General features: G+C 45.4%; 2 protein-coding genes across 2 annotated transcripts in view; one reads left to right on the plus strand and one right to left on the minus strand.

Annotated features, from left to right (window-relative positions):
- Positions 1 to 188: 188 nt before the first annotated feature.
- Positions 189 to 20,433, minus strand: C16H1orf131 (chromosome 16 C1orf131 homolog). Its single transcript, XM_007173800.2, has 7 exons — positions 20,195 to 20,433; positions 17,942 to 18,273; positions 3,789 to 3,845; positions 2,726 to 2,821; positions 2,518 to 2,604; positions 1,539 to 1,591; positions 189 to 495 (listed from the first exon to the last, which is right to left on the minus strand). The coding sequence occupies exons 1-7, from the start codon at positions 20,280 to 20,282 to the stop codon at positions 357 to 359; spliced, it is 852 nt and encodes a 283-aa protein (XP_007173862.2). The 5' UTR covers positions 20,283 to 20,433; the 3' UTR covers positions 189 to 356.
- GNPAT (glyceronephosphate O-acyltransferase) overlaps positions 20,412 to 23,181 on the plus strand; it is a 31,196-nt gene continuing 28,426 nt past the window's right edge. The window contains exon 1 of the mRNA XM_057530790.1: positions 20,412 to 20,646. Coding sequence (XP_057386773.1) covers positions 20,569 to 20,646 — 78 coding nt within the window. The 5' untranslated portion in view covers positions 20,412 to 20,568. The remainder of the gene's footprint in view (positions 20,647 to 23,181) is intronic.

The following is a 23,181-nucleotide window of genomic DNA, read 5'->3' on the forward strand; positions in this document are numbered from 1 at the left end:
GAATTCTTTCTGTGATGAGACATCCAGAACCTGAGCTTCATTAAGTCCTGAAACCAGGCGTGTGAGCTCAGTTAAAAGACCATGGGTTCAAGTCCCAATCTGAGTGAGTTACACGGGTTCAGATTTACTTCAGATTCACATCGCAGTTGGCCCAACACGGTTATCACCAAAAAAAAAAAAAAAAATCAGACACTTCAGCAGATAGAAATTTTATTATTTCAATTTGATTTTGTTCCCTAAAATAAAAGAGCAGTCTATGAAATATGAAATAAATAAGAATAATCTGGAAGTCTTGTAGGGGTCCAGTTTCAGTACATTGGCACTTTCCCACTTCTCTCTTTATTTTATAAAGTACTTCATTTAGCCACTCTGGAAGAATTTATTTTTTTGATATCAACTTGGCTCAGAATCAGTGTCCCATTTTTGAATTTTCCAACCTGTCCAATCCGTCTACTTGACAAGATACTGGGAGCCGATTTCTTCTTTTTGGATTTCCTACATTTAAAGTGAGAGGAAGGTACTATAATTAAGCTTATACAAAAGGATTTCAGCACCACCAACCAGGCCACCGAGGTCTGGCCCTGCAACCTCCCGGCCCCTCCCATGCAAGGCCCTCGCCCCACTGCAACACCACTAGCTTCCTGCATCCCTGAACATGCCAACTGCCTCCTGCCCCAGGGCCTTTGCACTGGTTTCTTCCACGTTGAATATTCTGCTACCAGATCTTTCCAGATCTTCCCCACTCAGTTCTCGACTCAGATGTGGCCTCCTTAGAACGACACACCAGCCCACCCTCAGTGACATTCTCTCACGATGCACTGTTTCAACCTCCTCACGAAACCTGCCAGGACCTGACATGCCCTTACTTATCTGTTTAGATGTTTTGGTGTGTCTCCCCCCCTAAAATGTAAGCTCCTCCAGGGCGGGGACCCTCAGTGTGATCATGGCTGTACGCCCAACACCTAGACACCTATGTGCCCGGCGCACAGTGGGCCCTTGACAGACCACACAACCAGAACAGATGACCACCTTCCAGCATGCGCAAGCTCACTAGGGCTCCAAGAAAAAGCTCAAGACAAAAGTAGATTTTGAAACAGTAATTTGAGGAGAGAGAAAAAGGTACTTGAACAAAAGCTAAGAAACAAGCAGAAAGGCACAAAATCAATGCTCCATTACTCAAACCACGGTGCTCTCCCTCATGTGGTCATGGAAGTGCAGGCAGCACAGGCTCTCTTAGGAGGGGACAGAGGTCTTGCTGGAAACGTCAATCTCAGCTTTTCCACTAGTCTCTGCGCATGTCTGGTCTTTGAAAATGGGAGACTGGAGAAGGTTCCTAGTTCAATTCTGAGGGAGTTGTCTGATCTTGGACAATTTACTGAATCCTGTCTCCCCCCTGAAGGGCTTGATTTAGGATCAGGAGAGACAGTGCAGCACTGTAACAGGCTAGAAACACCACATCAATTCAAGGTATTATGTTCAGAACTAACCAATAGGTTTATCCAAATCATTCCACCCGAGTACCTGATGGTATCACTCACCTGTCTTCCTGTCCTTTCCTCTTCTTTTTCTTGAAAATATCTGTGTCCTGGGCCTGATCTCACAATTAAAGGAAACATACGTATCAGTAATGGATAATGGAGATTCAAAAAAAGGCAAGAGGTTTGTGACGAAAAGCCACAGAGATATCATTTATTTATTTTTTTTTTTAAAGGATTTTCTTTTTTTATTTATTTATTTATTTATTTGTTTATTATTTTTGTCTGTATTGGGTCTTCGGTTCGTGCGAGGGCTTTCTCCAGTTGCGGCAAGCGGGGGCCACTCTTCATCGCGGTGCGGGGACCGCTCTTCATCGCGGTGCGCGGGCCTCTCTCCACCGCGGCCCCTCCCGCTGCGGGGCACAGGCTCCAGACGCGCAGGCTCAGCAATTGTGGCTCACGGGCCCAGTCGCTCCGTGGCATGTGGGATCTTCCCAGACCAGGGCTCGAACCCGTGTCCCCTGCATTAGCAGGCAGATTCTCAACCACTGCGCCACCAGGGAAGCCCTCATTTATTTTTAATATTTTTTTCAAGTAGGCATGTTAATTATACGAAGTTTCATCCTAAAACCAAAAGGCCATTCAGAGAAAACGGACAGTAGAAATGTCAAATCTTCCATTTTAGGCGAAAGGGAGGGAGTGTAATATCTATTCCCCTTGTGGTTTCTCAGAAGCCCGTGTGTTCTTGTGTTCTATACAATGCACAAGGCAAAAAAAAAAAAAAAAAAATGACTGCATATAGGGAAAAGGTCAAAGTAGCTCACAGTACCTGAACAGGAGTTTGCTATTTCAAAGCAAACCTTTCAGGTAAATAAGTCAGATTACGTGGCTGGTATCACAAAACGTAGCTGACTTGAAGAGAGGGGAAGAACAGTCATCTAACTCTAGATTCGTTGCTGTCTAGACTGCTTTCCAAGCAGCGGGGTCCAGCAAATTGCAACCACCTTTCTGTTCTAGTTTAAGAAAAGGCTATCACACCTACCGTTCTCTTTTCTTTTTCCTTTGCTGACTTTTTTTCTTTGATCTGCTCCTGCAAAACCTTGTAATTCACGTAGCTATTTTTGGGAGGCTGAAATGAGAAAGGCCACTCAGCATCATTTTTGACTTTGCCTTTGCCCCCGCCCTGCCTTGCCCGGGCCGCCCCCCTTGCTGTACCCCGTCTGCGCGTGGGAGGCAGAAGCAGCCCTCACCTCAGCGCCCAGCATAATGGCGCGTCCCTGCTCCAGGACCCTCTCCTTTCCTTTTCCATAACCTGTGATCCCAAACCGGTGCACTTCCAAACGAGCCTGCAGACACGAAGCACAGTCAGGCCCAAGTGCCTTCCAGAAACTCCACAGAGGAAACACAGCCCTAGGAGCGCTGCCTGCCAGACGCGATGGGCTACACGCCCAGCACTTTTACGGAGGGCCTGCAGGGGCTACAGCTCGCAGGAGTGCTGTCACGGTGTGGGTTAAGCAGCTTTGTGGAGTCTCTCACAAAGGTCCATAACCTCCCCACGCCATTCTCCCACACTGAATGCGGGCAGTCGAAGCAACGACTTATCTCCACACAAATGAGTGACAAAACGAGGGTGACCCGCAGAGCTCTGCCGTACTTTAGGATGTGACCTAAAACAAGCTACTACCCATAAAGGCAACAACTAAAAGTACCTTCCCAAACACATCTACTCACACGTGGAAACCCTTTATCACAGCAGCTTCAAACTCAGGTCCATGTTCTTTCTTTAAAAACATATTGTAGAAGAGAAAAAGTCACCAATACCCACTCTTGGCAGCTGAATTACTTCCTTTTTTCTCACACATTTTTTTAAATTTTTTTTAAAATTTATTTATTTATTTATGTATTATTTTGGCTGCACCAGGTCTTAGTTGCGGCACGTGGGACCTTTGCTGCAGCACGTGGACTCTTAGTTGCGACATGCACGTGGGATCTAGTTCCCCGACCAGGGATCGAACCCGGGCCCCCTGCATTGGGAGGGTGGAGTCTTAACCACTGGACCACCAGGGAAGTCTCGCTCGCACATTTTTAAAACCTAGTTACAGCCACAGGACACACACATCCCTGCTTCTACTTACCAGTGTATCGCTGACACTGCAGTCACGAAACCGACATGTTTTAAAGGACTGCACACTGTTCAATCAAGTAAATGTAGTGTGATCTGCTTCACCATTTCCCCAACCATGGGACAACATGTAAACGTATTCATTGTTGGTATTACAAAGCTGAAAAAATTAATAATTTCAAAGCACATACCTTTTCTAAGTTAAACTCTTGTATATCCACATCTTTCTCGAGGATACTAGTTTTGGTCTGAAAAGGAAAAGAAAACATTCTTATTAAGGTCATCTGTTCCTTATAGTATCCATCACACCAAGAGCACACTCATGTTTTTAAAAGCCTGGAAACTGGCCCAGATGCCTAAATAACAAACAATAATACATGCTTGTTGCACAGAAGCCTAATTAACAGCTAATGGAAGAAAAATGGAGAAAATAAATTTAAGGTTTCAAAGTTTAAGAAAAGACTGACAAGAAAACTAAGAAAAAAGAAAAGAGAGTAAGAGAGAGACCAATGTCTGTATCTCACGCACCAAATGTGGGAAACTCTGTATGGTGGGGGGTTTAGAAAAGGATAACTGAGCAGAATTTTAGAGGGTAAAAAGGTCATATTTAAATAATTCTGGGGAATTGCCTGGCGGTCCAGTGGTTAGGACTTGGCGCTTTCACTGCCATGGCCCGGGGTTCAATCCCTGGTCGCGGAACTAAGATCCCACAAGCTGCGAGGGGAAGGAAGGGAGGGAGGGAGAGAGAGAGAAAGAATTCCCTCTTTTCTTCCCTCCTATCCAGCCACTGGAATAATGGCTAACTCTCTTGAGTTGAAAATTTCTTTCAGGAACATCAGATTTCTAGAAATGATGGAAACCGGGTTTATAATTCCCCACAGAAAATAATGATACTGGAAATGCCATCAAAATATGTGACTCTTTACATCAATATATCCCCTGGCTGTGGTTACCAATCCATAGAATTGACCAGAAGTTTGAGACTTCAAGGAAACTATTGTCAAATCTGGCCAAGGACAGCGGTCTCTACTCAACCTCAGGCCATCCCAGCCGTGCAGCATCTAGAAAAGCAGTCCTGGCCTCCGGCTCAGCAGGGCAGAGTCTGTGCGGAGAGCAACGGACAGAGGAATGGCTTGTTAAAACCCTTCTGCTTGTAACCTGCCTTCACTGATGAAGCTCGCTTTAGTTATTTTGTTCTTTCCTTTCCCCTCTCTTTAACTGCATACCTACCCAGCTTCTCGTAGCCCAGTTGTTTTGCAGGAATTTGGAGTCAACTCCTGCCCCGTGCGAGCTGGCTAAGGCTGGCCGGGTCATCAGCCCTAAAACTGGGCCTGCGCAGGTGTCCGAGGAAGGGCCTTCTGAGGTCAGGGGCCAGGAATCTCCGATCGTGCTGAGCACCTCATTGTGAACACAGACGCCTGTAACCCAGATACGCCTGCGCAGAACACAGATTACCTCACCTCTTCCCCTTCCTCCGATCACCCTTCCCCACGCCTAAGACCACCGTGCTCATCCCGTAAAGACCCCAGCCCCCTCGCTGTTGGGAGGCGATCTCAGACTTGTTCTCCCACCTCCTCACTTGGCTGCCTCGTGAATAAACTGTAAACCTCGGCATCGCGGCGGCTGGCTTGCTGCACGTCGGGCAAATGGACCTGGTTCGGTAACAGATCCTTCTTTATAATAAAAGCAAACATTTGGAAAAAAATTCTTGCCTAATTATCATGATGCTGAGTCTATTAGCATGACCCCCACCACTACCTTAACTTTAATTTCTACTTTTAGCTTTAAAACCACTTTAGTATATATTCACAATGCAGCACCTGCATTTAGAAATAATCAGTGGTCTCCCCTGTTTTCTTTCCCCTGCCCTCACTGTGGGAGGGGGCACTACTGCCCACAGGCAATACCGGGTCCTCCTCCACTCCTAGGGTCCCAGTAGAATTGGGCTCTGCTGCCGACCTGAAGTTAGGCACGGCTACATCACTTGTTTTGGCCGAAGTGTGAGCAGAGGGAAGCGTGCCCCTTCCACATGAAACCTCTAAGAGCCTTCACGGGGGCTTCCCTGGTGGCGCAGTGGTTAAGAATCCACCTGCCAGTGCAGGGGACACGGGCTCGAGCCCTGGTCCGGGAAGATCCCACATGCCGCGGAGCAACGAAGCCCGGGCGCCACAGCTACTGAGCCTGTGCTCTAGAGCCCGCGAGCCACAACTACTGAAGCCCGCGCACCTAGAGCACATGCTCCACAACAAGAGAAGCCACCGCCATGAGAAGCCCGCGCACCACAACAAAGAGTAGCCCCTACTCACTGCAACTAGAGAAAGCCCGCACGCAGCAACGAAGAACCAACGCAGCCAAAAAACAAAAAAATTAAAAAGTAATAAAAAAATTTAAAAAGGCTTCATCACCTCCCCTTCTCCACCAAATGGTGGAGCCCCTATCACCCTGGGTCCCTTGATTAGGATGGTGTGGATCACAGCCGTCTGCCCTGACAATCCTGATGAACATGTAACACGAGAACAAGATTAACTTTTGCCTTTAAACCACCGAGATGTAGGGACTACTTGTTATGGAACTCTGTCTCCCCTCTCTTGACTGATAAAGCCTCACTGTCCCACACACGGGAGAGAGAAACGTTTGGAGATTGTGAGAACTTGTCTGTTAGGTAGTGAAGAAGAAAGTGAGCTATAAGAAGCAGACTCAGACTGAGTACCAGACTCAGGGAACTTTCTCATGGGCTGACTTGCTGACCAAAAGTATTTTCTCCTGCACTGGTAAGATTTTTCTTCTATTAGTTACACTGTCCAAACTTTGTCCAATTAGAGAAGAGTTGGGTAAATAAACACTCTCTTTTTAATTATGCCAGCAGTTCTGGGAATATTGAGAAATTTTTTCATATCTTCTTGAGCGTAAATTATTTCAACTAGATTACTTTCTTCTTAATACCTATCTGACACTGGATGTACGAAAGAGTAGGGGACATGGTACAGCTAAAGGGTGATGGACTTCAGGGCAGCCCTGGGATACTGCAGAGATTATGAGGGCAGTAAGAACCTGGGGCAGGGACTTCCCTGACAGTCCAGCGGTTAACACTCCGTGCTTCCAATGCAGAGGGCGCAGGCTGGATCCCTGGTTGGGGAACTAAGATCCCATATGCCATGGGGCGTGGACAAAAATAAATAAATAAATAATAAAAAATAAAATAAACATTAAAAAAACAAAAAAGAACCTGGGGCAATAACTTGACAGAATGTCTTTACGTCTAGTGAAGCTTCTGGTGCGGTACACCTGTGTTCCTCAAGAGACAAACAGCCTAACTAACCTACATTCCCTCTCGCTTGTGTAGTAGTTGGGCACACAGCTTTTAAGCCAGAAAGCCTGGGGTCTGAACCCGAGCTCTAGCACTTATTTCACATCCACAATCCTTTATCTGGAATCCTGAGACAATTCAGATGGTAATGCTGTGAATATACTGACTACTGTCCAAGACAGCAACCCGTAATTAAGCACATTCACGTTTCTGCAGCAATGCCTATGAATATTCACGCCCAATGGAACCAACAGAAATAACTCTTAAGCCTCACTTCAGTTCAGGTTGGGTTTTACTGCCAAATAAATTTGCATCAAACTTAAAAAAACAACCTAACTTGTGGTTTCCAAAGCTCTGGGGTTTTGGAACTGCAGATATGGGATGGTGGGGTACCTGCTTAAATGCAGGCAAACAGTTCAACCTCTCTAGGCATCAACCTCTTCTGCGAAATGAAGTCAGGTCACGCTGTGAAGATCCAATGAGATACTGAACTAGTTATTGAATGTAAATAATCACGGTTAGTACACAGTAAGCACTCAGGAAATACTGGTAAATCATTGCTCAGCAATTCCTTACACGTTCAGAAGCAGTGTATGTGTACCTCAGTCCAGGCCACAGGATCCAGGCGTCGCTTCTGACCTACAGTACACTGTTCTATTATTTCTACTATATCTTTCTTGTCTCTTTTCTGTGGAGGCCATAAGGTTCATGAGATGGACCAGTGTTAGGGGTGGAAAAATCACATTGATCAGACACACCTCTGAAGGCCAGACAATACTTGGATCATTTTAAGCTACACTTGACCCTTTCATTTCTTAAGAGCACAGGAGTTTTCTTCCTTATAGGCAGCCTTGCACTCATTAAAGGGTGAGTTCATCCACTCAATCCTCAAATCACAAGTCCAGGCCACCCCGTTTTGAACCTGGACCCCTGCAGTAAACTCCTCACTCGGTCCCCTCATGCCTCTGGCTACTGCTCACCTATAATCCATTTACCATGCAGGGGCCAGAGCCATCTTTTTAAAATATAAATCAGATCATTTCATGCCCTTGCTTAAATTCTTTGGTGGCTTTCCATGTGCTTTAAACTAACTCCAAAGGCCCTATGTCTCCGGGGCCTGGTGCGGGCTGGCCTCAGCCTGTCTCTCCAACAGCCCACACCTTCCCCCCTCCGTCCCCCTTCCCCTCGTCTTCCGGTGGCTCCTGGAACCCAGCAGGCCTCTCTACAGCTCAGGGCATTTGCAAGGCAACTTCCCTCCGCCTGCATTACTCTGCTCCCTCCTTTCCCAGCACCCTGCAACAGAGCATCAGCCTAAAGTCACCTCCTCAGACACCTCTGACCACTGGCTCTAAAGGAAGTTCTGCCTGTTACTCTCAGGACCCTGTATCTTTCCTTCAGAGGGTTTATAGCTCTTTTTAAGTATATTATTGGTATTAATTTATCCAGGGTTTGCCTAACCCACCAGTAAACCATATACTCCATGAGAGCAGAGGACTGTACCTTGTTTACTGTGGGATCTCCTGGGCCTGGCAAATAGTAGGCACCCAATTATTTGTGGAATAAATGAATGAATAAGATTTCTGGGCAGACTACATCTATAGAGCTTTACAAGTGGGACATGATCAGGAAGTTCATTTATGGGTCAGCTATCTGGAATGGGTAAAATATTAAACAAATGGTGGCCAAGTTCCCAGATAAGTCCATTAAAAGGGGTTCTGGTCACCAACTCTGATGCAGGGGGGAGGGTTTCCCACACATGGGAGCAACGGTCCCACACAGCCAGGTGTTCTACAGTTCAGTGCTATTCTGACACTATCTACCAGAGACGGCACAGGTTCCGCAGGTGAAGGGGCTCAGTCCTACAATACCGTCCCCACTTCAGAGACCAAATGCAAGCCCAGGTTGTTACCTGTAGTACTTCTGACAGACCGCCTACAGACTGGAAGTTCTCATGACCCCCTCCTTGGGTTCAACTAATTTGCTAGAGCGGATCATAGAACTCAAGAAACCCATTTACTTCCTAGATCACCAGCTTATTCTAAAAGGACGTAACTCAGGGACAGCCAGATGGAGGAGATGCAGAGGGCAAGGCTCATGGGAAGGGGCGAGGAACTTCCACACCCTCTCCAGGCTCCACTCTCCCAACCTGGAAGCTCTCCAAACCAAACCCCGTCCTTCTGGAGTTTCAGAGGTTTCATCACAGACATAACTGAGTAAATCATTGGCCACTGGCAACTGATTTAACCTCTAGCCCCTTTGCCCTCCCCAGAAGTCAGGGCATAGGTTCTCTAATCACAAGGTTGGTTCTCCTGGCAACCAGTCCCCATTCAAGGACACTTTCCAAGTCATTTCACTAACACAACAAAAGACACCTTTACTGCTCTCATCTCCTAAGAAATTCCAAGGGTTTTAGGAGCTCTGTGGTAGAAACAGGGACAAATATTTAGTATTTCTTATTATAAATCGTCATTATCACACCCATGAAAATCTGTTTCAATACACTATGTAGTTTAATCATTATTTATTGCACAAGCCTAAATTCTGGGAAAAGAAGGTCATTTACTTGCCAGTACCTCTTGTGTTCTCAAGAATACTTCAGACAACAGAGGGCAACAGGAGCTCACAGGGAGACTCGACTAGTGGGGGGAGCCACATAAATGGAGAAATAAAAGGAAAACAGAAATAAAAAGAAAACGTAAAAGATGGCCAGCTGATTGCACGACTGTCAATGGAGGCTATCATTATCTGATCACGTATTTTTGCAGACCCCATGTCTGTCTGCACTGTCCTGCGGTGACTTGTAAGTCTTCAGAGAGCAGGGGCCACATGTACATGTTCCCATGTTGCACAAACTCTTAGCATAGCACTATGTGGCTTAATTACTCCAATGGTCTATCCTTTGCTTGGCATGCCCTTTACCCAGGATATGCCATAATAACTAGCTCTATATCAATTTGCAGTTATTTATATGTTGCAATGTCAACATTCTAAAGTCTTTTTATGGGCGTACGTGTCTTTACTGTGCTCACATATACTGTCTCTTTAGCCAGACACATTCATATTTTCAGAAGATAAACTTTAAAAAGGAGAAAAGGGTCAAGATGGTGGACCAGGAGGACACGGAGTTTGCGTCTCTGCACAATTAGGGCACCTACCAGGCACCAGTGGGGGACCACGGACACCTAAGAGGATGGGAGGAACGCCCAGCGACCAGGTAGGACGCAGGGTGTGGGGGGAGTGAAGGGGGAGGAGAAGTGGAGGCGGGACCAGACTCCAGAGGGGCGGCTGGGGGAGGGGAAAAGATCCCAGGCCTGGAGGGGGAAAGGGGAGGGATCGCTGGGAGGGCAGAGGGTCAGAAGGGCGTGTGGCCAGCGTTTCCCCTGTCCACTTGGGCCCTGGGGAGCCTGCTGAGATCCCGGGCCTGATCCTCTGCCCACCGAGGCCCCCTCCAGCCGCACGGGTCCTGAGAGAGTTGAGGGGGAGCAGAAGTAAAGGCCGGACCTCTGGGACCGGCACCCCTGAGGGGCGGCTGGGGGAGGGGAGGGGTTCTCATACCTTCTCCCCTCCTCCCCTCCACGGAGCCCACCCATGGTTAGGGGTTCAGCAGCGACAGGGGAGACCCTCAGGGGAGTGGAGGCACAGAAGGGAGCGCAGCCAGTGCTCTCCCTGCCCACTCGGGCGCCAGGGAGCCTGTTGCGCTCCGGGGCCTAATCCCCCACCCTCCGAGGCTCCCTGGGTGGCACAGAGCCCAAGTTCCGCCCCTGCCCCCCACCTGGGGCCCCGCCTCTACACCCACTCCAAGACCCCCTCCAGCTACACTGGGCCTAAGCGCCACCCACACACCCTCACGAGGGCCCAACCTTCAAATCCCGGAACTGCACACTCCAGAGGCCCCCTCGGGCCACGCTGCCTCTCCCCCAGCAGAGTGCAGGTGTGAAGCCCAGGCCCCACCCCACCCTAAACCCCTCCCCCGCCTAAGGTCCACCTCCCCCCACCCCTCCCCTGGCCTAAGCGCTGCCCCCCACAGCCAAGGCCCTTCCCGGCCTTTCTTTTTTTCCTCTTTGTTTTTTCTTTTTTCTCTTGCAGTTCTGTTTTACCTTGTTGTAGCTGTTTCAATTCTATTCTTTTTTTCCTAATGTATTCTTTATCTTTCTAATTTTATTTTATTTTTTATTCTTTGTTATTGTACCGCTCCTTTTTTTTTCTTTTCTTTCGCCGTGCCACACAGTTTGCAGGATCTTGGTTCCCAGGCTGGGGGTCAGACCTGAGTTCCTGTGCTGGGAGGGCCGAGCCCAAACCACTGGACTAACAGAGAACCTCAGACCCCAGGGAATATTAATTGGAGTGAAGCCTCCCAGAGATGGAGGTCCTCGTCTCGGCACCAAGACCCGGCTCTACCTGACTACCTGCAAACCCCAGTGCTGGACGCCTCAGGCCAAACAACCAGTAAGACGGGAACACAGCCCCACCCATCAATAAAAATGAGACAACAAAAAATATGTTACAGATGAAGGTGCAAGGTAAAAACCTACAAGACCAAATAAATGAAGAAGAAATATGCAACCTACCTAAAAAAGAATACAGAGTAATGATAGTAAAGATGATCCAAAATCTCGGAAACAGAATGGCGAAAATACAAGAAACGTTTAACAAAGACCCAGAAGAACTAAAGAGCAAACAAACAGTGATGAACAACAAAATAACTGAAATTAAAAATACTCTAGAAGGAATCAATAGCAGAATAACTGAGGCAGAAGAACAGTTAAGTGAGCTAGAAGATAAAATGGTGGAAATAACTGCCATGGAGCAGAACAAAGAAAAAAGAATGAAAAGAGCTGAGGACAAGCTCGGAAATCTCTGGGAAAACATTAAACGCACCAACATTCGAATTATAGGGGTCCCAGAAGAAAAAGAGAAAAAGAAAGGGTCTGAGAAAATATTTGAAGAGATTATAGTCAAAAACTTCCCTAACATGGGAAACGAAATAGTCACCCAAGTCCAGGAAGCGCAGAGAGTTGCATACAGGATAAACCCTAGGAGAAACACACCAAGACACATATTAAGCAAACGAACAAAAATTAAATTCAAAGAAAAAATATTAAAGCAGCAAGGAAAAGCAGCAAATAACATACAAGGGAATCCCCATAAGGTTATCAGCTGATTTCACAGCAGAAACTCTGCAGGCCAGAAGGGAGTGGCAGGATATATTTACAGTGATGAAAGGGAAAAACCTACAACCAAGACTACTCTACCCAGTAAGGATCTCATTCAGATTCCACGGAGAACTCAAAAGCTTTACAAACGAGCAAAAGCTATGAGAATTCAACACCAAACCGGCTTTACAACAAATGCTAAAGGGACTTCTCTAAGTGGGAAACACAAGAGGAGGAAAAGACCTACAATAACAAACCCAAATCAATTAAGAAAATGGTAATAGGAACATACATATCAATAATCACCTTGAATGTAAATGGATTAAATGCTCCAACCAAAAGACACAGACTGGCTGAATGGATACAAAAACAAGACCCACATATATGCTGTCTACAAGAAACCCACTTCAGACTTAGGGACACATACAGACTGAAAGTGAGGGGATGGAAAAAGATATTCCATGCAAATGGAAATCACAAGAAAGCTGCAGTAGCAATACTCATATCAGATAAAATAGACTTTAAAATAAAGACTGTTACAAGAGATAAGGAAGGACACTACATAATGATCAAGGGATCAATACAAGAAGAAAACATAACAATTATATATATTTATGCACCGAACATAAGAGCACCTCAATACATAAGGCAAATGCTAACAGCCATAATAGGGGAAATCAACAGTAACAAAGTAATAGTGGGGGGACTTTAACACCCCACTTACACCAATAGACAGATCATCCAGACAGAAAATAAATAAGGAAACACAAGCTTTAAGTGACACAATAGACCAGGTAGACTTAATTGACACTTATAGGATATTCCACCCAAAAGCCAAAGAATACACTTTCTTCTCAAGTGCACACCGAACGTTCTCCAGAATAGATCACATCTTGGGTCACAAATCAAGCCTTGGAAAATTTAAGAAAATTGAAATCGTATCAACCACCTTTTCCGACGAACTCTATGAGATTAGAAATCAGTTACAGGAAAAAACTGTAAAAAAACACAAACACATGGAAGCTAAACAGTGCGCTGCTAAATAACCAAGAGTTCACAGAAGAAATCAAAGGAGAAATTAAAAAATACCTAGAGACAAATGACAACGAAAACACGATGATCCAAAACCTATGGGAGGCAGCAAAAGCAGTTCTAAGAGGGAAGCTTATAGCAATTCAAGCTCACCTCAAGAAACAAGAAAAATCTCAAATAAACAATCTAACCTTACATCTAAAGCAACTAGAAAAAGAAGAACAAAGAAAACCCAAAGTTAGTAGAAGGAAAGAAATCATAAAGATCAGAGCAGAAATAAATGAAATAGAAACGAAGAAAACAACAGCAAAGATCAATAAAACTAAAAGTTGGTTCTTTGAGAAGATAAACAAAATTGATAAACCTTTAGCCAGACTCATCAAGAAAAAAAAGGGAGAGGACTTAAATCAATAAAATTAGAAATGAAAAAGGAGAGATTACAACTGACACCGCAGAAATTCAAAGGATCCTAAGAGACTACTACAAGCAACTCTATGCCAATAAAATGGACAACCTGGAAGAAATGGACAAATTCTTGGAAGGTACAACTTTCCAAGACTGAACCAGGAATAATTAGAAAATATAAACAGACCAATGAACAGGTAATGAAATTGAAACTGTAATTAAAATTCTTCCAACAAACAAAAAGTCAGGACCAGATGGTTTCACAGGTGAATTCTATCAAACATTTAGAGAAGAGTTAACACCTGTCCTTCTCAATCTCTTCCAAAAAATTGCAGAGGGAGGAACACTCCCAAACTCATTCTACGAGGCTAACATCACCCTGATACCAAAACCAGACAAAGATATCACAAAAAAGAAAATTACAGACCAACGTCACTGATGAACACAGATGCAAAAATCCTCAACAAAATACTATCAAACAGAATCCAACAGCACATTAAAAGGATCATACACCATGATCAAGTGGGATTTATCCCAGGGACGCAAGGATTCTTCAATATACGCAAATCAATCAATGTGATACACCATATTAACAAATTGAAGAATAGAAACCATATGATCATCTCCATAGATGCAAAAAAAGCTTTTGAAAAAATTCAACACCCATTCATGATAAAAACTCTCCAGAAAATGGGCACAGAGGGAACCTACCTCAACATAATAAAGGCCATATATGACAAACCCACAGCAAACATCATTCTCAATGGTGAAAAACTGAAAGCATTTCCTCTAACATCACGAACAAGACAAGGATGTCCACTCTCGCCGCTATTATTCAAGATGGTATTGGAAGTCCTAGCCATGGCAATCAGAGAAGAAAAAGAAATAAAAGGAATCCAAATTGGAAAAGAAGAAGTAAAACTGTCACTGTTTGCAGATGACATGATACTATACATAGAGAATCCTAAAGATGCCACCAAAAAACTACTAGAACTAATCAATGAATCTCGTAAGGTTGCAGGATACAAAATTAATGTACAGAAATCTCTTGCATTCCTATACAGTAACAACGAAATATGAGAAAGAGAAATTAAGGAAACAATCCCATTTATCATCACAACAAAAAGAATGAAATACCTAGGAATAAACTTACCTAAGGAGGCAAAAGACCTGTACTCAGAAAACTATAAAACAATGATGAAAGAAATAAAAGATGACACAAATAGATGGAGAGATATACCATGCCCCTGGATTGGAAGAATTGAGACTGTGAAAATGACTATACTACCCAAAGCAGTCTACAGGTTCAATGCAATCCCTATCAAATTACCAATGGCATTTTTCACAGAATTAGAACAAAAAGTTATACAATTTGTGTGGCAGCACAAAAGACCCCGAACAGCCAAAGCAATCTTGAGAAAGAAAAACAGAGCTGGAGGAATCAAGCTCCCCAACTTAAGACTATACTACAAAGCTACAGTAATCAAGACAGTATGGTACTGGCACAAAAACAGAAATATAAATCAATGGTACAGGACAGAAGGCCCAGAGATGAACCCACGCACCTATGGTCACCTAATCTATGACAAAGGAATATACAATGGAGACAAGACAGCCTCTTCAATAAATGGTGCTGGGAAAACTGGACAACTACATGTAAAAGAATGAAATTAGAACACTCCCTAACACCATACACAAAAATAAACTCAAAATGGATTAAAGACCTAAATGTAAGACTGGACACTATAAAACTCTTAGAGGAAAACATAGGAAAAACACTCTTTGACATAAATCACAGCAAGATCTTTTATGACCCACCTCCTAGAGTACTGAAAATAAAAACAAAAATAAGCAAATGGGACCTAATTAAACTTAAAAGCTTTTGCACAGCAAAGGAAACCATAAACAAGATGAAAAGACAACCCACAGAATGGGAGAAAATATTTGCAAATGAAGCAACAGACAAGGGATTAATCTCCAAAATATACAAACAGCTCATGCAGCTCAATATCAAAAAAACAAAGAACCCGATGAAAAAATGGGTGGAAGACCTAAATAGACATTTCAGCAAAGAAGACATACAGATGGTCAAGAGGCACATGAAAAGATGCTCAACATCCCTAATTATTAGAGAAATGCAAATCAAAACTACAATGAGGTATCACCTCACATCAGTTAGAATGGGCATCATCAGAAAATCTACAAACAACAAATGCTGGAAAGGGTGTGGAGAAAAGGGAACCCTCTTGCACTGTTGGTGGGGATGTAAATTGATACAGTCACTATGGAGAACAGTATGGAGGTTCCTTAAGAAACTAAACATAGAACTAGCATATGACCTAGCAATCCCACTACTGAGAAAACCGTAATTCAAAAAGACACATGTACCCCCATGTTCACTGCAGCACTATTTACAATAGCCAGGACATGGAAACAACCTAAATGTCCATCGACAGATGAATGGATAAAGAAGATGTGGCACATGTATACAATGGAATATTACTCAGCCATAAAAAGAAATGAAATTGGGTCATTTGTAGAGATGTGGATGGACCTAGTGTCTGTCATACAGAGTGAAGTAAGTCAGAAAGAGAAAAACAAATATTGTATATTAATGCATACATGTGGAATCTAGAAAGATGGTACAGATGAACCTATTTGCAAGGCAGGAATAGAAAGGGAGATGTAGAGAATGGACGTGTGGACATATGGGGGGAAGGAGAGGGTGGGATGAATTGGGAGATTAGGTTTGACATAAATACACTACCATGTGTAAAATAGCTAGCTAGTGGGAACCTGCTGTAATGCACTGGGAGCTCAGACCAGTGCTCTGTGATGGACTAGTGGGGTGGGATGGAGGCGGGGAGGAGGTCCAAGAGGCAGGGGATATGTGTATGCATATGGCTGTTTCACTTGGCTGTGCAGCAGAAACTAACTCAACATTGTAAAGCAATTATACTCCAATTAAAAAAAAAAGAAAGAAAGAAAGAAAGAAAGAAAAGGGGAGAACGAGCAAGGAAGCTAAAAATTTCATCAAGTTGAGGAAGTCCAAAATGTAAAACAAGCTGAGGTTCCTGAGAAAAGCCAACTACAAGGAAAAGGGATTCTTTGAAGCAGAAAGAAGAACAGCCTGCTACACATGTTCCATTATTAAGAGATAGGGAGATGCAGACTCATTCCATGCCAACTTTTTTGTCCTTTCTATTAGAAAGAAAACTCTCTATTACAGAAAGATGAACACGAGTGAGTGTAAGAAGAAACTGAAGACCGAGACCTTTGAGGAAACAAGGGAGGGTGCCTAGATGCTTTATGTCAGTTAAATTCTCCAAACACGTAATTGTATTGCACAACAGTGCTTTCCAACCTCCTTCACATCGTGGCACACAGAGAAAATACTAACATACGTCTGGCTCACTGCAGTACCCTGTGGTACTACTAGTCTTTTTGGAAGCTCCCTGGCTGGCCGGCTTGGGGGCTCTGGCTGCAAGGGCCAAAGGAATCCATTTCTTGGTCTGCCTGTAACAGTTCCCGTTGCCCCAGTATTTGGATACTATAAGAATTGGAAAGCTGACCTAGAATCCTAAAATAAAGGTAGACATGGTTACAGAATGCATTAATAATCTTTGAGGAAGAGATGCCGGTGAGCTTGACATAAAGTACTACCTAAATTCTAGAAAAGATGTGGTAAACACCAGTCACTAGCACGTGTTCACATGTTCATCAAGAATACGCAAGCCTAACTGTCTTTGTAGTGAGTTGAATTGTGGTCTCCAAAAAGATATGTCCATGCACTAATCCCCGGGAATCTGTGAATGTGACCTCATTTGGAAAAAGCATCTTTGGAGTGTAATTAAGTTAAGGATCTCACGATAAGATCCATCCTAGATTTAGGGTGGCCCTAAATCCAATGATGGGTGTCCTTCTAAGAGAAAGGCAGGAGATTTGAGACTCAGACACTAGGAAGAAGTCCACGTGAAGACAGAGGAAGAGCCCAGAGCTCTGCAGCCGCCAGAAGCTGGAAGCAGCAAGGAAGGACCCTCCCCCTGCAGAGGGAGCGTGGCCCAGCCAACAACATGATTTGGACTTCTGGCCTCCAGAAATGTGAAAGAATACATTTCTGTACATCAGCCCCAGGAAACTAAGACAATCCTCTTTCTTTTTATGACAGACAAAAGTGTACAGGACATGGGGAAAGCAACAGAAATGTAATGTCTGGATTTTTGCAATGAATTGGACAAAAACTTGTCAAAAAAGTTTGGATAAGCACCCATGCCTCTCTCATAGACTGAATTCTGAGTCAGCCTGAGATGGCTGTTCAGCAAAGTCACACTGCTTTCCATCAGAATGTAAGTTCCTTGAAAGAAAGCAGTTTTTGCCTTTTGTTCCCAGGGCCTAGAACAGTGGCAGGACAACGTCGGGGTTTTCACCACATAAGCCAGTTCATTACCTTTGTGTTCTCGTCTTGATCGGGTTTCTGTTTTCTTTTTCTACTTCTGCTGTGAAATTCCACCACTTCTACTGGTTCCCTGTCGCTCCTCAGGGGAGAGGGGGCTACCGCAGCACTAGAGACTACAGGTCCTGAAGGGAAACCACCAGGGGTCACGGCAGGAACACCCTGCAGCTCTTCCTGGAGTTCCTGGAAGAAGCCGGAAGCACTCTTCCTCTGGCCTCTGACAAGAGATCCAGGTTGGAGAGCCGGCTCTGCTACCAAGGCCGCTGGGGTCCCCATCTCTCTTTTCTTTCTGATCCTTTTCTGCTCTGCTTCATCTTCCGTCTCTCCTGTTTGTTCAAACACAAAAGGAAAAATCAATATTTTGTGTTTTAGCTATCACCAGTACCAAATCATGCGAATGCACGTGTACATGTGTCACAGCTATAAACATGCAGAAGTACACACAAAGACAAAAACTATTTTTCTTCCAAGAGGGTCGTATTTGCACAATTTATAGAATCCAAAGTGCACAGTCATCTTTCCCCAGGTAACTATATTTACGTCTTTGACTCTTACTAGCACAATTACTTTAGTCCTCACCTTGGTCCTGACTTTAAGTGTCATCATCGCAATACCCCAGAAACTGGTAATCCCCGTTGGCTCACACTTCGTAGTGAAAATGTTAGTACATCTGCCACTGCAGCCGGTGTTTCTTTTTAACACTTTCTAGGGTTACAGGTGGGGACCGCGGTCTTCCTATTTCCTTTCACGGTTATGAATTAAGATGAACCTAAGACAACTGGCTTAATTTGAATGCCTTTATTTTCAACTAAATCTCCATACCTCCCCTCTGTTTCAGCTGTTCAAACTCTGACCAGTCACCTGAAGGTTCTGATGAGAACTCTAGGCCTCACGATTCATCGACAGTATGACTATCACAGAGCTTTCCAAACATCAGCTATTTATGTTTGCTTCTATTTTCTCAGTCTTTGATTCAGTAAATACGTATTAAGAGTTGACTAACCTTTGGCATTAGGCATATACAAGTGAGTAGATACAGCCCATGCCTTCAGAGCTCCAAGCATAATTTCCAGGCTGTGTTAACACAAACTATATTTAGGATTTTGCAGAATAGTCCTTTCCTCTAGGACTTCTCAAGGTCAGCGGCTAAGTCTTCTCTGTCTTCCGACATTCCCAAGGGCACAGAGATGCTCTGTCCACAGTTCAAGTCGATAACAAGTGCAGGGGTTGGAGCCAAAGAGTGTAGGGCTTGGAACCCAAGCTCTACAAATTACTAACTGGGTGAACTTCAAGTTTTTTAACCTTTAGTGCTTGTTTCTACAATAATGGGATTTGTCTTGTAATAATGGTATTAATGACAACATCTATTTCATAGGATTGTTGTGAAAATTAAACGAGTATATACCTGTAAAGCATGGAGTGTATGGTAAATTCTCAATACTATTTTAGCTATTATTTTTACTGTATAATGAGCTTAGAATTTTGAGCAATGGCTCCAAAATAAAATAGCAACATCACGCTACAAATTTAAGAAATACGTTTGGCCTTTAAAGGCACTAATGCCTAACGATTATCTTTGGTGCATGAACAAAGGATGTCACCTTCCCTGGGGCAAGTTCTTCAGAGTGCGTGGAACGGTCTCCCTACTGAAGTGCCAGGAGTTGCCAATCTTTAACGGTAAGCTCTTTTATCTTCCTCTTCCCCAGTCAAGATAAAGGAAGGACAGCATAAGTCAGCCAACTTAGGGATGACAGGTCATGAAAAGCTTCCTGTGAAACCGCCCTCCGAAGTCCTTGGCAGGGGACACACTGAAGGATGAGGTCCCCACGTGACAAGGTGGCACCAATGCCCGAAGGTCAGGCGGGTCTGGGGGGGTGCGTGGGGACAGGGGGCTTCCCGGCGGAAAGCGATTCGGGGACAAGGGGTGCTATTTCGAGAGCCCGAGTCCTGCGAACACCTCCCCGGTAAATCTTAAAGCCTTGGTGCTTCCGACACGCAAGCCGGTCCCCACCGACGGACGAGCTGGGAGGCTTAATTCATAAAAAACGCTCAACAGACTCCGGTCGTGGGGGAGCGGGGGGAGGGTGATCTCCGACGGAAGCGAGTGGGGGACCCACTGTCAGAACCGGGTTGGACGAGCCGAGAGGTGCTCGACGTTCAAGAACCTTTACCCTGAAAGCGGAGGCCGGCCCAGTTCCGGGCTGCTCAAGTCCGCTCTCCACGTGGGCTCCGAAGGCCCGTACTCACCAAAGTCGTAGAGGTTCTGGAGCACAACGTCCAGAAGGGCCTGAGAACCGGGAGGCGCGGAGGCGGCTAGCCCGGGTTCCTGCGCCATCGTGGGGTCCGGCGGGCGTGGCGGGACAGCGCGGAGCGCGCGAGACTCCGTCCGCGCGGCGCCCGCTTCCGGGTTCCGATGTGCTGCGCACGCGCGCGCTGCAGGTCCCCGCGCGGCTTCCGTCCTGGTTAAGATGGCGGCGCCCGGGGTCCTGCGGAGGGGCCGTAGAGGGTGCTGCCGCCCTAGGCGAGGTCGGGCCGCCCCGCGCGGAAGAACCGCCCCCAGCAGCACCCCAACCACCGCTTAGCTAAGAATCCCAGGCCACGCCCGGGACAGCGGCCGCAGCATGGTTTCTTCCAGATCGTCCAGCTCTTGCTTCTCCGTCGGCTCCACCAGTCCCGGCGCTGTCGTGCTCCTCTACTCGGTATGCGCCCGGGGGAGCGAGGCCGGGGCGGGGCCGCGGGAGAGGATCTCCTTCTCCTGGTCCCGGGTTCCTCCGGGCTGCGACCCAGGGCCCAGAAGAGTGGGTCCGAGCCTCCCCGCCCCCAGGAGAGATTAGGTGGTTGATTTGGTTTCTAGGGCAACGTTGTATCGCTGCGTGTGGGCATGTCCGTGTACTTTTAGAAGTTTCTCCTGGTGATGGTTCCGCTGGTTCCTTCCCGCTCGTTCCTTCCCTTCCCCTCCACCAGGCGTTGGGCCTTCAGAACGCCCCTGACACGGGAACGAGGCGGGGAGAATTGGAGTCTCTCTACCTCTTGCGAGGCGTGTCAGGCTACCTTTCGGTCGAACCCGAGGAACCTGCGGGTCTGACTCAGCCTGGGGTAGCCCGTGGCTCCCAACCCACCCCGCTCTTTCGCAGCTGTGATATTCCCGGGAGAAAAAGTATTTGGCTTGTCTGTGGGCATTGAGTTTCTAAGACTTTCCGTTTCTCATCTAAGCAGATTTGGAGTTTCTGGAAATCTGTATTGTGTTTCTGTCTTCTGCCCATCATTGTACTTTTTCCACAAGTCATTTTGGAAGAGAACTAATGCCCCCCGGCCTCTCTCCAGTTGGCCCTTTCACCCCACAACCCCCTCTTCTGATTTGAACTGGTCTTTTTTGCCGACGGAATGTTGGTCACTCAGAATTGTCATGAAGAAATTACCAGGTGGAAGTATTTCACAACCCTGGAGCAACTGACTTTTTTTTTTTTTTTTAACCAAATTAATTTTTATCTACCTTAGGAGGAAATAAAAGAATGCAGTTTAAAGTCATGTTACCAATGTTCTGGCTTAAATATAATGTTAATTTATGTAGGAAGGTCATAACAGGGAAAACACGAAAGAGCAAGATAAACAAAAAAGTCAGAAAAGAATGTATATACCTATGGCTACCTTCAAATTGGGAGACCAGTGGAACATGGGGAAACTTCTGTTCCCTTGCTGTCAAGAGCTCTGGGCTTATGATTGCTGCTAAATTGTCCACTTTCCCAAGATTTATCACTTGGACCTCTCTGTTCGTTGACCTCACCGCACAGCGCAGTGGTGAAATAGTTCAACCTCGAAATGTAGGGAAAGAGGGTTGCTATGTAGCTCTGACTTCCCATGGGTAGTTTTTTTCAGCCCTAAACTGGTTTGTGAATTACAGCAATTTTCCACATGTGTATTGAAGGAAAGAGCTGGTTTTTATTTCCCCATTCACCAATGATAAGACTTTGGTCACCTTTTTCACGTGAAAAACTAAAGCAGTTAATTGCATGTAAGCCGTTACTGCTTCTGAAGCTGGACAGCCGCCCTCACTCCGCTTGTGACAGCAGTCTTAACTTTCATGTTAACCTGAACTTTTTCTTACTGTTTCAGACTGCCCTTGTTTCTTTCCTGGGCCACACTCTTATTGTGCAATACTCTAATCTAGTCTTAGAGATATTTAAGATACTGCTGATTGCAGCAGACGTTGCAGCTGTAGGTACTTAACAGTGTCCTAGTCAGTATTCTCAATGTGCAAGATATGGAAGTTAAAGATCCAGCCCTTGCCTTTAAGGACTTCAAAGGGTGTCATGAGAATAAAGGAGTAATCGCAGTTAAGTGAGAGAAGCCCAATGATTGAAGCGTGCACAGTATATTGTGGGAGGGCTGGGAAGGAGCACCTGACCTGTCTGGGGACTTGGAGGAGGCTTCTAAGAGAATGTGACACCTGAGCTGAGATTTTGAGGTATGAACGGGAGGTGAGGGAGAGGAAGACTGTCCTAGGCATCAGTGTAAGAAGACCACTCCTTGGCATGTTTGGGGGAACCAAGATAGGTAAGGGTAGAATAAAGGGGACGTGAGAAACGAAACTAAGGAAGTAGGCAGAGGATATTTCCTAAAGGAATTTTATGTTTTTAAACGCCCTTCAGGATAAAATCTTCATTCTATGGGACACCATTTAAGGATGATTGGATTTGTATTTTTGAAAGTCTGAGAAGACTACTAGGTTTCTGGCATGATTATGTGGGTAACCTCTTTTATCGAAGCATAAGCAGAGGCTGTAGAAAGAGAATTCGTTGCAGAAGGAATCTGATACCAGAAGCGTGGAGGTCAGTTAGGACGCTGTCGCAGTAATCCAGGGAGGTGACGAAAGCCTGCCGTGAGGCAGTGGCCGTGAGTCTGGCGAGGAGGGAGGCGGGTGAGTTTGTGTGGTATTCAGGACAGTTGAATGTGGCAGCTAGGGAAGAGGCCGCAGTCTGAAGTTGACTCCCCGTTTCTGCGATCTGGCAACTGGGCGGACGACGATGCCTTTCACTGATGAGAAAGAGGAAGAGGAGCAGATTTGGTCGGGGTAATAGAACAGTCATTTCAACTTAGGATGTGTTGAGTTTGAGGTGGAAGAGGCAAAATTAATGATTTTTAACTTGTGGATTATCCTGTTACGGACCAGATACCTCACAAAGTGTTGGGGAGACCTCCAAAGAGCGTTAGAAATGCGGTACCAGAGTAGAAGA

Source organism: Balaenoptera acutorostrata, chromosome 16, assembly GCF_949987535.1.
Source record: "Balaenoptera acutorostrata chromosome 16, mBalAcu1.1, whole genome shotgun sequence".
Taxonomy (NCBI): Eukaryota; Metazoa; Chordata; class Mammalia; order Artiodactyla; family Balaenopteridae; genus Balaenoptera; species Balaenoptera acutorostrata.